Consider the following 17255-nt stretch of genomic DNA (forward strand, 5'->3'; position numbering starts at 1 on the left):
TAAATACTTCATCTTGAACAGCAACCTCAGAAGGCACACAAAGAACTCAAGACAGCTCAGTCAGCCTTCAATGATTCATACAGTGACACACTGTTTCTTTCTCAAGATACAGGGAGTTCCTAAAAACACAACTGGAAGATGAACACCTTGTTTTCCTTTACTGGTCCCCCTACCACATCTTTGCAGATTACAAAGTACAAAAGTAAGATTATATACATATGAAGAACGGCACATAGGTATTACATTATCTCAAATAGCAGTACAAGAAATTATTCAGTCTGATTTTGGTCTTCTGACAATCCCTGGAACTAGACATCAATCAATTAATATTGAAGGCTGACCTATCTTGATCTATATTTTACAGCTACACAGAAGCACATTTACTCCCTCTCACACCCCCCATCAACTTCACCTCTTAGAATGAACCTCATTTCAGATTAAATTCACCTTCCACAGAGGTACTGACCACTGCTACAGATCAGGCCAGACAGTATCTTGAATGGCACAATCAGCATTTCCAAATAGCAGCAACAATACAATACATAGGTTACTCAGAAGTTGAAGGCATTTACTAGGTTCCTGGGTTTTTGCATGAATGCCATGTTGCTTTCTATATTGATTAAAAAAAAAATAATTTCATTTTAAGCTGTTTTACCGAGGGCAAGAGTATTACTTTTTGACCGTCCTTGGGACTTCGGGTTCTCCTAGCACTACAACAGAAAACACCCCATTTTAAATCATACGAAAAGTTGCAAATCAATTGCTAAGAATCATGCAAAAAGCCAATTGCAGCAGCCCGTCGTACACTATCAGGCACAAAGAATGGGAGTAGTTTTTATTAGTATAATCCATGCTCCCCCGCCCCACCCCAATGAAGTTCTCACATTCAATTATTATTATTTTTTTTTTTAAAAATCAAGCTTATTCTGTTACAGTGCAGTGTATCAGAGGAACCATTATCTGAAACAAGTTTTCAAACAAAAGAGGCTTTCCCAAAGCTTTTATGTAATAATTTCAACACAGACAGAGTAAGTATGTTTATTGTTTTACAGCAGAATGCCCCAATTTAAAAACAAAATTGCTAGATGTTCAGCTGTGCAAAATGGTACATAGTGCTTCAGTACAAGTGGAAAAGAACATGATTTGTTAGCAAGTACTTTCAAATACAATTTTATGGTCCTAGAAGATAGGACTTGAAACCGGGGACTGATCCACAGGCAAACTGTTTTTTCTGCCTAAATTGGACCCAGCCACTTTGGACCCAGAACCAATACCACTCACTCCACATTGCTGAAAAAAAAAATAAAATAAAATCACCACACTGAATTGCCAGATCCAGTGTCTTCATGCATGTTACTGAGAAATGGATCAGTCCTCTATGTCAGTTTCTAGCCCCATCTACAAATATCATCTGGCTCCGATAAATAAGACTCACAGGAATTTCTTGAAGGTCAATGGTCCATAATGGTAGTTATTCTACATGATCTGCTCAACTTGATTTCCAATTCTAGTTAGGCTGTTTAAATGACTTTCTTGAATTCATCATACAGCACAAGCACAAAAGCACCCCCCATGCCTCTGAGAACATTAGACCATGCACCCTTGAAGAACGCCTTTCCTCCCTCATCCCTTGCAATCTTCCGCCAGCAGTCAATTGTTCCAGAGTACATGATATCAGCTGTAGAAAAAGAGCACAGAGTCATTTTTAACTCCTATAATTGTATCTAAGATGTTTTTAACAACTGCCCTGTTTCACCTCTCTAGCTACTTTGTGATGTCCCAAACCACATTTTAAGACTGTAACACAATACTTAGTTCAAGTTCAGGCAGTAGAAAAGCTTCCTCTCTGCTTGCCTAGTTATTAAAACCTAAGCCACAAAATAAAAATGTTAAGCCTTCTTTTTGGCAATTATACTGTCCCCTAACTGCCTTCATTTAATCTGTCATTGCAAACAGGCAGTCCCTTTGCCCATTTCATATTCTATAAAGTCCTCAGCATCATTCCTGACAAACACCACAAGTTGAGCCCCACTGCATTTCCTCGTATCATTTAAATGTAACCTAACTTATATCAGATTTATGGAACAAGGAACTGTAAGTGCTGAGGGATGACTATTAGGAAAAAAGAACCCCATCTTGTTAATGCTGCTTGAAGAACTACACAAATTAACAGCCTACCTCCTTTGCGCCCTGACTGCATCATCATTCTACGCCGCACTGTATCAAAAGGATAGGAGACCACACCAGCCACAGCAGTCACCGTTTGGGCAATCATCCAACTGATAACAATATGAGTATTTCTGGGATCTGGGAGCATGCCTGCAATAAAAAAAAAGTAATTAGCTTTTTATCTGGTACATCCTCTTCCAGGTCACTCAATGGATGACAGCTACTTTACTAGACAAACTATTACGAAACATTGTACAGCCATACTTTGAAACTGCAACAAGACACTCAAACTTTAAACTTGCTGAAGCAATATAAAAAACACTGAAGGAAATTCAGAGGATTTCCTCCTTGGTAATCAAAACAGATAACACTGAAGCACCAGGATTCTTTTCAGACTGGCACAAGAAGAAATCTAACTATTACCTACTCTTTTTAGAAATAAATGTCACTGAACTAAGTCACTGTTCCTGTGAATTACCCTGCAGTCTATGCCCAAATGTCAATCTTAACAAGCAAGTGCTTTGTAAAAGCACCACTCAATCCCACTCGGCTAAACACACCTGAATTGGTCCAATATAACTACAGTACCGCACTGAACAAAAAAGAACTTATTACAGTCGTGTATGGTTACCAACATGCTTTGCTGGCATTAGAGAAACTCCTTTAAGTACAAAACCAGGAGTACTTCAAAGCAGCCTGCTGCCTTCAACACATGCCCCAGTTTTGCCTTGAACACTGCAGCGTCACTGACGCTGGCACCGATATCCCCCTCCACGCTCACATAGCTACTACAGACAGACACAGAGCAAGATCCAAGAATGGACATAAACAGACAATACAATTCTGAAAATAGGTTTATCAGATCCCCTCTGAAATGTTACCTTTTGCTGTATCATAGATCCCAAAGTAGGCAGCTCTATAGATGATGATGCCTTGGACAGAGACATTGAACCCTTGATACAAGCCACGCAGACCATCAGACTTGGTAATTTTGACTAGACAGTCCCCTAGACCAGAGAATTCTCTGTCTGCGCCAGCTTTTCCAACATCAGCAGCCAAACGGGTTCTTGCAAAATCCAAGGGGTAGACAAAGCAGAGGGAAGTGGCTCCAGCTGCACCACCAGAAGCCAGGTTACCAGCAAAATACCTCCAGAATTGAGTGTGCTTGTCTACACCTCCCAAGAACACCTGCTTATACTTATCCTTGAAGGCAAAGTTGAGAGCTTGAGTTGGGAAGTATCTGATGACATTTGCCAAGTTTCCTCTCCAGAAAGACAGCACTCCTTGTTCCTTTGGAATACGCACTACACAATCGATGATACCCTTGTACTGCTTATCAGCAGCAATTTGTTTACTTGCATGTTGTACCTGCAAATAAAAATACGTATTTTGACTGTATGCCTCGACAGGCCTGCGCTACAGGTGGGCTTAAGTCTGCTTCTACTATAAAACAAAGAGCTGTTAAGCCTGAATGCCTGATGGCAGTTGTACCCAGAGATTAAGCCTCCGTTAACCACGATAAATCAGCTGTAGTAGCAAGCTTCCAAGCAAAAACAGCTGGGTCAGTCTAAATCTTAAGCCTGGTAAGAACTGTCATTTATTCCTATTTTGGTGAAGGCCAAAGAACTCGAGGATTCACCCGAGCTCATTCTCAAGAATTAAACCCCTCGGTTTTACACACACACACACAGACACACAAAACGGGAGGATGCGTGTGAAGAAAGAACCAGGGATATGGGAGGCCTTGTACAATCCTAAGAACCAGAAAAAGCCTTAAAATCACTTCCCAGCTTCGTCAGGGCTCGCCAGAAGAGAAGGGGCCAGCCGTCAGGGAACAAGGGCAGGCCAGGAGACGAGGACGTGAAGACTGGGGCTACCTGCAGCCGACGGCCCGTACCGGCCGCGGCGGGCGAGCCGCCTGAGGCCGAGAGCACTGCCCAGCCGGCGCCGGGACCGGGCCGGAGGTAGGACGGGCCGGGCCGGGCCACCGGCGTTGGCCGCCCTCCACGGCGAGGCCGGGTCCGCTCCCGCCGGCGGCCGCCGCCAAGGTCACGCGGGTCACCTTGGGTCGCCGCCCCGCCCCGCCCCGGGGGGGAGGGGGTGTCACCCCAAGGCCCCGCACACGCCGCCGGCGGGCCCGGCCCCGCCGAACGGGGCCAATGCGCTGCCGGGCCGCGCCGTCACGTGAAGGTCACCAAGATGGCGCCGCGCGGCCGACCGCCCCCTTCGCCCTCTGCGCGCTCGGCGCCAGCGGCGGGCCGGGAGGAAGTGACACCGGGAGCCGCCCCCCCCCCCCGCATAGCGGAACCGGCTTCGCGGGAGCCCGCCGCCCACGTGACACCCCCCCCCCCCCCCGGGCAGCCGCCGCCGCCGCCGGCGGGCCGCCGCCTGGCGCGCGCCCTTTGTTCCGCGGGGGCGGCGCCCGCCCGCCCGCCTCCCCTCAGCGCCCGGCCCGGCCCGGCCGGGGCCTCGGTGGGCGCTCTGCGGGGGGAAGGCGGCGGGCCGCCCCCGCTCCCCGCCGGGCTCGGCCGCGCCGCTGACCTGGAGCAAGAGCTTGACCCGCTCGATGGGCGCCACCGCCGTCTTGCTGATGGCGGCGGCGACGCCGCCCGCCAAAAAGTCCTTGAGGAAGGAGATGGCCTGGTCCGCCATGTTCGCGCCGCGCCGGGAGCCGCCGGGAAAGAGACGCCGCTGCCGCTCAAGCCGAAAGGGCGGGACCGCCGCCGCGCATGAGCTAAATGCCGGGCCCCGCCGGCCCCGCCCCGCGCCGCCCCATTGGCCGCGCCGCCCCGGGGGCGGGGCCTCGCCGCCCGGGCCGGGCGGCGGGGAGGGCGGGGCGGCTCCCCCCGCCCCTGCGGCGCCAGTGGCGCAGCGCCGCGTCGCCGCCGCCGCCGCCGCCTGAGGAGGGCGAGAGGCCTCGGGCCCCGCGGGGCGGGAGACCCGGCCCTTCGGCCTGGGCCGCGGGGAGGCGGCCGAGGAGGGAGGCACCGCTTCTGCGGGGCGGGCCCTGGGTGGACGGGAGCGGATTTGGGGGCGCCGGCGCGTTTTGCTCCGTGCTCGCCCCCCTCGGGGTGAGGCCGACGGAAGGCACCGCCGTGTTCCCAGGTTCCTGTTCCCGCCTGCTCTCCTCACCGCGGCGCCGGGCGCCGCCGAACCGATCCGAGACGATGAAACGCCAAAGATCGGAACCGCGGTTTCCGAGAGAGGCAACGGGGAAGCGCGGTCCCGGCTCCTTCTTTCTCGGGCGCTCTGATGCCGTGAAAAGCTCTCCTGCGGGTTGCCTGAGCGGGCGCTCACGGCAGGGCCTCTGCCCCTCACCAGGCAGGCCGGGCTTCCGCCAGTCTCATTTCTGCTCGTTTTGTTGTGTGCTGGAAGTGAAATTTTACACCTAGCGGCCAAACTTCTGTCTGAAATCGTACCTATTCTTTCTAAATGCAAGTCCTGAAATTGTTCTAGCTGGAGGGCGTTAGTTCACACGCACCTTTTGTTACCGCTTCTACTTTTAATGGGTGTTTCCTATGAAAGTAAATAAAGCCAAACTTTTTTTTTTTTTTAAACAGATGACTGGTGAACCACAAAGTTGCAGTGGCTGAGGTGTCCGAAACCACTGCTTACACATGTATGTACCTTGCAGGATTTCAAAATGAGAGCATCTTGCTCAGAGGGCATGGTGTGAGAACAGATGTGCCAGGCATAGCCGTTGTCGTCTCTGCTGTAGTACGGTAGACTATGTATTACACATCACTACACCTTGGTTTTGCGTATCAAAAGACAGGAAGTAAATTGCATGCTATTTTACATTCTACATCAAAATACAGATACAGTTAAGTGACTCCTGTGCCCACACAGGATTAGGCACATGCAGTGTTACAGGACCGTATTTTGGGTGTAATTATTGAAAGGCTGTAGTGCATATTCTCAGGCAGGCACATGCAGCTTAGCGTGGTATTTTTCTTTTAAAAAAAGCTCGTACCTGAACGTTAATACACTGATAGCGCAACACAGTGTGTGCAAGGCTGCAATTTTTTTCCCCCATAAAATACATTGATTAAAAAAGAACTTCATACTCTGGAACTCTGAAGAGTTGTTGGTTTGAAAAATGAAGGTAAAACATACGTAACTTTTGTGACATGAAACTGTGCAGTCAATAGTTGTCCTGTCCTGTTCACCTTGGGAACTCAGAGACATCTGACTGGGGGAAATCCTTTTTAGCACCATGCTTTTTCTTCTGTTTCTGCACTTTTTTTTTCTTTTCTGTTCTTTATCTAATCTCATATTCTGCTATCCACTTTCATAAGAGCTCACAAATTAAGTAGGGCTAAAAAGGAGGAGGAGGATGTTCTTGAACCAAATGTGGTGCCCCCACATTTCATCTCCAATTACAATCACAGATGAAACTTGCACTTTTATGCAACTGCCTTTTCCGAGGAAGCTCACAGAAGGCAGAGGAGTCTGTCTTGACTCCACTGAGAAGCTGCTGTTCCAGTCCTTCTGTTTCCAATCTTGACTACCCCATTGCAGTAGCAGTTTCCAGACTTCATTAGAGAATGTTTCTTTATTTACAGTAGAGAGTGTAACATAAAATGATATTAAAATGGATGGAGTATTGAAACGATACCTGCATTAACCTCCTGAAACGGGCAAAGCGATGTGTGCTGGTCTAAAAACTGGACTATTCTAACTGCACCAAGTACGAAGAAACTGATTTCTCAGCCACATGAATACTGCCGTAGGGCTGCTGACACCACTTGTGGTTGGAGACGTGTTTCTGAGGGTACTGCAAGCGTTGTGCAGCCACAGCACCACTGCCGTCAAATGACGCCAGAATCTTCTGGCATCATTTCACTCAAGTTCAAAATAAATGCCACCAATCTCTCCCCCTTTTTACAAGTGACTTCAGAAAGCTGACATAACATTCCTTGTTTATGATATTGATGGGAAACTGAGCATGTATTTGCATAATTACATAACATGGCTAGAGACATCCAGATTTTAAATCCATTTTTTTCTAGGTCTTAACACAGAGAACGACATCTAACAAATTTCCTCTCAATCTGATTTTGACATTTGTGAATCCATGTTGTTCCAGTAAGGCTTGATATTCAGAGCCACTTCTCTCCTTTCCCTCTGTCTGCACAAGCATGTTCAAAGACTGCAGCAGAGCTGTGCTCCTGTTCTTCTTCTCATCATCCAATACCATTTCAGCCAGCAAAATCCCACAGCCTAATTTAAAAACAAACGCATGCAAGAGTACTAATCCATTATCAGGCAAGAGAATCTCTGCTACCATATATAAGGGTGCAATCTACCAAGACACAGGTGATTTCATTTATCATTTATGGATTTGCTCTGATATTAAATGATTAATCCACTATTAAATGTATAATCCACCCCTGTCACAAAAGCCAGGAAATTCCCTTCCATACTACGGAGGGATCAAACACAAGTCGAGTCATGTCTCTGTTTTCAGGGGAAGAGAGGATGACATCTGTAAACTTGGCACGGGAGTTACGGAAAACAGCAAGACAGGAATAGTAGTTAACGTCTCTTTGGGATATATTGCTGCTTCACATTCATATTGAAATTGCGCCACGCAGACAAAAGGGTGGATAGCGAGCATTATAGAAGCAGAGAAGTCAATGTTGCACGTCATTTCTGTAGGAACCGAGGCCTTTGTCATGGGACTGACCTAGGGATGCGAGCAGAACTTAAATGATCCTGTTTATACACAGCCTCTTCACCCACCTTCAGACCCGTGAGGGGAAAGGGAAGACAAGAGAGGGCTACTGACAGAACAAGCATTGTTTTACTCATTGTCTTTCGGCCTTGCATCTTACGTGGTGGTTTCTTTTGGCACAGTGGGGGTAGGAGGCCACCAACTCGGACCAAAATAGCAGCATCTTACTGTCATTTTAGTCCTGCCAAGTGCTGCATAACATTCTTATCTTTCTGACCCTTAAGACAACCTCCTCAGAGCCATTCTTACCCATACACCTCAGATATTTAACAATTGATAACAAATTAATTAAACCTAACACTGCAGTTTCTTAGAGAAGAGACTGAGATCTGTGGATAAAATTGCTGACTGAGACCTCGGTGTTAACTATCAGGAGTCATGAAAGTCCTGACAGCTTATTAATAAATTCCCTGTTTCTTCCTCGTATCATCAGCTACCTTACTACATGCAAGTTCAAGCCACCTACGCTGTGATGAACCATGACACGGGTTTGCTTCACAAAGAAAAAGGATTAGCCAAGCATGTCTGAGGTGAGCCTGAACCTACATTATCTGTCCAGTGAGACTATTCTGCCCTAATTCAGTCATCCATAGATTAGATAGCTGTATTTCAGCTAGCCCTCTTAAATATGCTCTATCCACTGTGAAATGTATAATTACTTTTCGTAGGAAAACCAGGCAATTTCCTTTCACAGAGAGGTGAGACAAATCATCCTCTGAAAATGCCTGGTTTTCTACTGACTGGAGAGCTCAAGGTGACTCGACGATTTGAATACCCAATATTTAGGTATCTAAAGTTGGGGTGATAAAGCCCATTTGTTATGAGTCAGTGGTTTCTATTCCCTCCCCGCCTTCCCATGTGATTCTCCTTTGCCTTCAACGGAGAGACCCGGGAATCACTGTTTCTGGTTACACAGCAAACATTGCTAGGTAGAGTAATGCAGGACTATCATTTCTAAGTCACCACTATATTACAGCTTTGGAAGACAGTGTCCAGATTTTGTATACTCTGAAAGGAGGACACACGAATAGAATGGTCATTATAATTTGCCACAAAAGTTACTGGGGACATCCAGATAACATCAGGGTAATCTGGAAAAATATACCCAGAAAGCACAAACAATGTGGGAAGGACACCATCAAAATTAGACACAGTAAATTAAGTTAGTGCAGGGAAAAAGAAAAAAAATAAATTCTCTCTACAGTTAATGAAGATTTACTAATGTAATTGAAATTTCTTCATGAGAGGGACTGAAACAGAGCTAACTTTCAAACCCTTCAGGAAGCATACTTTCATGAAGAAATTTTGGCTCTGGTTTTATAGGATATAAAAATTAACGCTCATAACAGTCCTTTCTGAATTAGAAAGTCATTTAATCCAGATTATCATTGTTTAGCAAGGACATAAGATCTTTCCAGTCAAAAGATGGGGGGGGCGGAATTAAAGTGCCAGGCCTCCAAAAACTTTTTTTAAACAAAAACCCACATTAAATACTTCAACTATCCAGGAGTCAGCTAACACATCCAAAACTGAACTGAGAGCCCACACAACGGGACTTAGCCATTAAACAGCTCTTCCTACGCTTTTGTGCTGGGTGGCTCAGATGATGTTACTACCCTTCACTTCCATCTCATTACTTTTCCAGGGACAAGTACTGTTAGTAGCTGTAACAAGGTCAAAAATTGATATAAAAATGGTTGAGCTAGAACAGCCAAGTTGTGTCTCTTCTTTCTTACAAACTTCTTTCTATCTTCCTCAAGGATTCTTACCTCAGCGTTCAGTAAGCAAGTGCTGAAGTTCTTGTTTTTATTATTCATCTATCATTCTGTTAACCCTCCACGATTCTCCACCTCAAAAAATTTGTTTTCTGCGCACCACATTTCCTCTAAACCATTGTTAATGCAGAATGTGGGTAAAAGACAGCATCCTCAAGAAGGCATAGCTGAATGTCACTTCCCAAGGAGCAACACAAAACCTACAGGCTTTATTGGCAGAAGTTCATTTGGATTTTAAAGCTTAGCCCCCTCATTCTTCATGTCTTGATTAGTGAACAGGCCCAAATTTTCCTCAGTTATGCCTATTGCTTAGGAAGTCTTTTCAGTGTAACACCATTAAATCCAACCCTTCTACCAGGCAGGAAAAGACACCAGCTTTCTCCAGAGCAACTGAAAAACTCAATTTGGACATTAATGAGAGAAGACAAGTTTATCATTTCTCAGGTGACTGGGCTACATCAAATGATTATAGAACAGCTTAGGGTGAAGTGGACCACAGGAAATGTCTAGTCCAACCTCCCGCTCGAAGCAGGGCAGCTCTACAGTCTGCTCAGCTTGTTCAGGGCTTTGTTCTCAGATCTTGAAACCTCCAAGGACAAAGGTTCCACAACCTCTCTGGGCAACCTGCTCCAGTGCTTAATTATCCTGAGAGTGCAAAGCTGCGGTGCGTTACCACAGATGCCATGCCCAAGGGTCTAATGCTTAGCATGTATAGAGCGCTGTTCTTTAATCACAGAGTACGCTGAGGTTGTGTGGTAGCCAAGCACATTCTATTCAAATTTTACAGTCGGATATATAGTACTTAGAGGCACAGTTTTAAAGTCTGTGACAGTTACAGGTGTGCCAACTTTAGGATTGAAATTTTCTGACTCAAACAGCTTATAGCAGCTTAAAGAATAGCATTATGAACTTTATGAATAACTATCAGATGAGAACATCTGATTGCTGGAATCAGTCTCTCTCAAACTACAAACCTGTTAGGCATAATGGCAAGCTTCATGTCAATATGGAAAAGAAACATTTTAAATTTATTCAGTTGTTGAATATTTTGCCTTATCTCTTTACATGTCTGTACAGATGAGATCAGTCACATTTCCACTCATAAAAACCTTCTGCTAAGAATTAAAAACTCCTAATGTGGTAAAAGTCTGACATTTCCCTGATTTTCTGCAGCTGAAATGCTCTGTAGTAAGCATGTTTCTCATGATGAATCACTGTGGCGCTTTTGCTTTACGCAGTGCTCAAAGAGCAAAGTAACTTCTGATTAAGTAACATAAGACAGAGTCTACCAGGCAGATGCAACTCTTGACCTTGCTCATCAACTCTTTCATTTGCTGAGGTTGGTGATTCAGCACAGGCATGGCCTCTTTCACACTGGCTTATTGTGGATTGGGATGATTGCTGTAGAAGTGTGACAGGCAAGAAACTCACAACTGATAGAGAAGAAAGCTAGTTTGAAAGTGCAACTTTAATCTCCAGGAAGGCTTCCACTACAAAGTACACTTTAAATAGAAAAAATAAATATCAGTGAAGTATCAGGAAAAAATAAACATTAGCAGAGGTGACATTAGTGACAAATTACTTGAAGAGATGGGATACAGTACGTACTTCTCCAATTACAGACTGGAACATGGAGAAACTTCTATTTTTAATTTTTATAAGAGAACTTATACATAAATTCTAAAACTCATCTCAAGTAATGAGACAGAAAGCATATATGGCCATTTAACCATATTCAGAAAAACCCTAAACTGATAGGAATCAATAGGAACAGCTCTCAGCTGCAGCCTGTGTGGGTACATACTGTGGCTGGAGGTCAGAGGCTGCTGAAGTTTCTCTGTGACTGTAGCTGCTGTAGGAACATGTTTGAGCTTTGTCCTATTTTCACTTTTGCCTGCAGAAAGAGTGCTTAAAGGGTATCTTTGAGATGTTTTTGAGTAAAGGTCCACAGAAAAGTGAAAAAGAGGACTAGCATCCCCAAATTCAGACAGATGGTACAGTATTAATTTTTATTTTTTTCATTTCTGATAAAAATGAGCAGTAACCACTGAATACACTGCAGAGGGAGAATTCTCTTTAATTTTAAGGTCCAAGGAAACTAAGGTATTAATGTGGCTCATAAAAGCTTGTAGTTTTAACTTGCTATGCTATACAGCTATGTCAAATCTAAGCTTAATACGGCCTGCAAACTAGCCGAAAGAACTGGACATGAAGGTATTTAATACATAGGAGTTTTGGCCTGCCCCAGACACTTTTTAAATGCATAGAACTCACTCCTGCAGAAGCTGCAGTCCAACTTTTATTCAAGGCCTGTAACAACTATGCTTCAGATAAAGGGTCAAAATGATTCTAAACTGACAATATGTGCTGGATGATGATGGGTATATTGTAAGAGTGTTGTAAAAACTCAGCATCCCAGTTTGCTTCTGGGCACGCTATGGTGAAGGATTCTTCTTGATGCACAAAACAGCATCTAATAAGTTTCCTGTGATCTTAATTTGTACATTTGTGAATCCGTATTTCTCCAGTAGTTGTTTATACTCTGAGCCACTTCTCTGCTTGCCTTCAGTCATACTGAGGGACTGTAGTACAGCTCTAGGAGGGTGCGTCTTCTGTTCGTCAAGCACAATTTCTGCCACTAGCAAGGCACTTCCTGCATTTCCAAAACAACCAAGAGTGGTTCAGTAAAGTATTTCTAGCTTCAAGTTTTTAGTGTTTTGGTCAGAGACAGTTATAGAGGTCCCTCAGACTAGTGTTTTAATGGTCTTCAGTGGAAATCAGTGACAGAACTTCACTTTTAGTATGCATTTTATTCCTGGATGCAACCATTTAACTGTTAAAAGGAAGGGGGAGTTTAGAGCACTGTCTCCACTTCAGTGAAGTTCAGATCACTTCCTGATCACTTCCTGACTACGCTCTTAAACACAGTCTTGTTTCCATTTGAAACAAGCAACTCCTGTAAGCATCTATCATACCCCAATCTTTGCATAAGAAGATTAAGACAGTCACCCACAATTTTCTTTCATAAACAGGATTATGCTTTATGGCCTAGATCTAATTTTGAATGCTCTCCTATGAAACAAACTTCATAGCTACAGTTAATCCTGTTGGATTAAGGAATCAGTTGATCTTAGCAGTCAGGCTTTTCTGCTTTTTGTCTTCTCCTTTTATCTTTAATACTGTCCAAATATGAATCAACAGTGTGCCCTGGCAGCTGAAAGGGCCAACCGTGTCCTGGGGTGCATCAAGCACAGCATAGCTAGCTGGTCGAGGGAGGTGATTGTCCCACCCTACACTGCACTGGTGCAGCCACACCTCAAGTACTGCGTGCAGTTTTGGGGGCCTCAATATAAGAAGAACATCAAACTATTAGAGGGAGAGGTGCTGATTTCTCTCTGGTGACCAGTGATAGGACAACAGGAAATGGAATAAAGCTGCTCTGGGGGAAGTTCAGATTGGACATTAGGAAAAGCTGCTTCACTGAGAGGGTGGTCAGTGACTGGAACAGGCTCCCTGGGGAAGTGGTCATGGCACCAAACCCATCAGAGCTCAAGGAGCATCTAGAAGATGCTCTTAGTCATACAGTTTAGTTTTAGGTAGTCCTGTGAGGAGCAGGGAGTTGGACTTGAGGATCCTTATGGGTCCCTTCCAACTCAAGATATTCTATGATTCTATGATTCAAATGCAGGAGAAAGCAGAAGCAGCTACGTATTTCTCATTACATCTGTGCATAAAGCAGTGCTGAACTCCAGTTTACCATAATCTGGGCACTACTGAGATAGCAAAACAATAACAAAACAAACTGCTTCTTCTTGATTAACCTAAAGGAACTTTAGACTACTTGTATGTATAGAAATAAGCACATGCTTAGCTATTTGATGATACAGGGCTTAGTAAGAAAGACTGGACATGGCAGAGATAGGGGAGATGACGTAGTTGTATGTGAAGCCTGCAAGTATAGTAAGGGCTTATTTTATATACTTTTATTAGCAGCTTTGTTTCCTTTTTTTCTTAGTAGGTATTACCATAATGCAAGCATAGACATTCAAGCAAAGGCTACTATGATCGGACAGAAAAATATGCTTTTTTTAATATGAACTTCTTATGATTACTCATTATGTTTATGCATTAACATGCACCTCTAAGCCCACAAGATGAAAAATCTTACCTGGTTTGCAAACAGCTGATACCTTGCTTAACAGCACATGTATCTTTTCATCAGGCCAGTCATGAAGAACACGGGAAAGAATGTAAAGATCTGCTTCTGGAAGATTATCCTTGAAGAAGTCACCTGTTGGAAAGCAGAGTTAGTACATTCCTACAGAAACCACAGAGTACATTCCTACAAAATGAAATTAAAATATTGCGGAGGAACTAGGAGCTTCAGCAGACGTAAAGAAAGAAGCAAGAATGAACAGGTATAGGTATGCACTGATTTGCAGATAAGGAAAGCGTAGTTAAAGAGAAGAGCAGATCACAGGTAACAATTCTGTAACATATAAAAATGGGGAGAAAGCCTAAAGCAAGGGAGACAAAGTCCTTTGTAGCCACCATGTCCATCTTGCCTAGAAAATAAAAGCCTGAGACAAGGACATGCAGCCTCTATTCCCAGTGGTACTCAAAAATGACTAATCCATACTTCCTTATTTATCCATATTCTCTAACGAGAGCCAGTTTGTTTTTATCCTCACAGGCTTGAGAAATACAATGTCCCCATTTAGCATGGGTGAGCCTATGTTGCCTTGTACCACATCTGGGGTTGGAGCAGGGTAGCACACCATGTTCCACAGCAAGAGCCTGCTCTGTGCTGCAGGGTAACAGAAATAAGACAAAAGATCATGTGTTACATTTACCTGACACAAATGTCACTTGAGCTGTGTGTTGTCCTGAAGGCTGAAAGTAAGAGGTGTTTGCAATGACTTCTGGAAGGTCAAATACTGTGACCTTGAGATTTGGGTATATTTGTACTAATTCATGAGCCAGAGCGCCAGTGCAACCTGTTGGAAGTTTAAAAAAGTCAAATCAAGTCTTTTCTCCCAGCATTTGCAGACATTTTTAAAGACAATCCTGTACATAACATTAAAATAGAGACATCAAATCAGAATTAGAGGTAGACAGTCAGCTCCACCATTTAACATAGGCAATAGCACTTCCTGGTGGATACAGCGATGCTTTAAAGCTTGGGGAATGCAGGCATGACTCCTTACTGTCACAGAATTCCTAATATGACCTTTGATACCAGTACCTCAGGGTTTTTTTGGGGGTAGAAGAACATTAATGAAAGGGCAAGGACTTGTAATTTGTGGATGAAGAGCACTAAAACTATTTACCACTTACAAAGCACTGATATGCTAAGTTTGACAAATACTCTCCAGCATGGTGAAGGATAGGGATAGTAAAGTCTTGGAGTCTCTGCGCAAGTGGCAAAGGTTGCACCAGTATTGTGTTAATTCCTCTGACATGCTGTCCACCTCCCCAGGCATTAAGTAAAGTGTTCTTTCTTCAGTGGATCTCTCCCTATGTAATGACAGTCCTTCTGTGCAACTCCAAGCATACAGCAAAAAAGGACACTAACAAGAAGAGTTTCTTCAGGTGTATCATTGGTCTTTAACATTTTGGTGGCTATTTTAGATATTAGTAAGTAAAACAACACACAAAACAAAGCAATTCTAAAAGAATCAAAGAACTTTCTGTTCTAGCAGTGCAGCGTTTCAAGTTTGACACCCCAATATAGAAGGATTCAGAAATAAATCCTTCATTACTTTTGAAAATCCTGGACATGCCAAAGGACAGCAACAGCACAGTTGAAAATGAAGCTCCCCGCCCAATATTCTATTAGCTATGCCACAAACCATCTTAACCATCTTGTCTTCTGTGTTGAGCTGTGTCAGTATGAAACTGATGGTGACAAACATTCACTTATTTCAAAGTACTCAATTACCATTTAAGTAACTCTGCTTTCAGTTAACTGCACTCAGTCCTTTTATTCTGACATTACAATACCAGAAAAATAGCAGTAGATAATACTACTGCAGTTCTAGTAAAAAATATACATATGTTGAAAGTAATAAAATATGGAACTGAAATCAAGTTTTTCCCTTTAATTTGTATACAAGTTCAATTACAGGCAATACCTCCTAAATCACAAGCAGATCTAAACTGTGAAAGATCAAATGCTGTAGCCACATCTCTTGCTGTCAGGTGGGCAATGCTGTGCATGGCAGCCATAAAACGTTGCTTCACCTCCTGGCTGTGATAATAGTCCTAAGAAGAGAAAAAAGCACAGTAACTGAAGTTTATTTTCATTACTTAACTAAAACTATGTACAACCAAGGCAGTAGGTGCACACCATTAACATCAGAATGCTAAAATTAAAAGATCAGTTAAAAGTGCCATTGACTAGTTGCTTATCCAAGTCCTTTTCTGTTTCACTGTAGTGGTAAGCAGATTTTTGCACCCCCTCAAAAATTCTGATCACACAGACATCTTTTGCAGTTCATCACAAAGGACATATGCTTGGGTGGTTTGAACCTGGTCTTGGTGATGTCCCAAAGGCTGTTAAATTAACACTTCTGCCCACTGAAGCTGGGGCAGCATGGCAGGAAGAAGGGGTAATCTGAAAAGTGCTTTTTAAAGAAATACTGTGCCTTTGATACACATTTACTAACGTATTTGCTCCACAGCAAGATGTCTTCAGACTTGAAACTGTTTGAAAGGACAGACTGAGTTTTTTCTTTAAGTCTCCTAAAGTGTTCCTTCTTCTTGATACACTCTCAAATTGCTTTCGTTTAATTCTGACATTTATTCTCCCATGACAGGAAAATAACTAGATGATTGGACCATAACTTAAACCAGAAACATTCAAGCTCATACTGGGTTTTCTGATGAGGGGAGAAGCAAGCATTCAATACCAGAACCTCACGCTTTTACCTTTGAAATGACACATAAGCATGAATCCCTTTATATCTCACTTTCATACAGATTTCATCAGTTATGTCTGGCTTTACAGCTACCATGAAGTGGAAATACCTCCAGGCGGTGGTATGCATAGTGCCACAGGCAGCCCATATATCCTGCTTAGACATACCATCTTGTACACATATGGAGCCCAGGCCTGAACTGGTAGCAACTCCTGCCACAAACATCACTCAAGCAAACTCAAGTTGGTAATCCAGATGTTTAACAAAGGACGAGATCCAGTTCACCTACATTAAAACACTTAATTTGAACATAAATTTAAGCAGCTACTGCAACAGCTATCCTAAAGCAAAGTATCTAAATACCCTTTAAAAGAGCCTTTGAAGGATTCCTAAAGGAGGTTCTGTCCACCAGTAATCTCGGTACTAACATTAGGCTAACGGGACCTTCTTAAGCCTCCAAAAGCCCTTACTTCCTTCCACCAACTGTATAGGAGGGATGTAGACATCTCTTTTAGGAGACTGGCTTCGTCACCACGTAGAAGTTAAGTACAAATTAAGAACCTCAGCATGTAGTCTGAAGTACACTTCAAGCCAGCACTGCTGTCACAGATGAGTCCTGACGTATTCTCCTGCTCACTCTATTAGCCCTCTCCT

At 43.7% G+C, this 17255-nt stretch overlaps 2 protein-coding genes across 5 annotated transcripts in view; both read right to left on the bottom strand.

Annotated features, from left to right (window-relative positions):
- Nucleotides 1–1024: 1024 nt before the first annotated feature.
- SLC25A6 (solute carrier family 25 member 6) lies at nucleotides 1025–4900 on the bottom strand. The gene is made up of 4 exons (XM_029999095.2): nucleotides 4711–4900; nucleotides 3051–3537; nucleotides 2179–2319; nucleotides 1025–1678 (listed from the first exon to the last, which is right to left on the bottom strand). Exons 1-4 carry the CDS (start codon nucleotides 4819–4821, stop codon nucleotides 1521–1523), a joined length of 897 nt encoding a protein of 298 aa, XP_029854955.1. The 5' UTR covers nucleotides 4822–4900; the 3' UTR covers nucleotides 1025–1520.
- An 884-nt stretch (nucleotides 4901–5784) lies between these two features.
- Nucleotides 5785–17255, bottom strand: part of ASMTL (acetylserotonin O-methyltransferase like) — a 31739-nt gene continuing 20268 nt past the window's right edge. The window contains exons 10-13 of one of the 4 annotated variants that reach the window (XM_029999086.2): nucleotides 15816–15945; nucleotides 14535–14678; nucleotides 13850–13972; nucleotides 5785–5881 (exon numbers count right to left, since the gene is read on the bottom strand). In XM_029999086.2, coding sequence (XP_029854946.1) covers nucleotides 5808–5881; nucleotides 13850–13972; nucleotides 14535–14678; nucleotides 15816–15945 — 471 coding nt within the window. In that variant the 3' untranslated portion in view covers nucleotides 5785–5807. The other 3 variants (XM_029999085.2, XM_041119548.1, XM_029999083.2) reach the window with 3 other exon arrangements.

This window comes from Aquila chrysaetos, chromosome 23 (genome assembly GCF_900496995.4).
Source record: "Aquila chrysaetos chrysaetos chromosome 23, bAquChr1.4, whole genome shotgun sequence".
Classification (NCBI taxonomy): Eukaryota; Metazoa; Chordata; class Aves; order Accipitriformes; family Accipitridae; genus Aquila; species Aquila chrysaetos.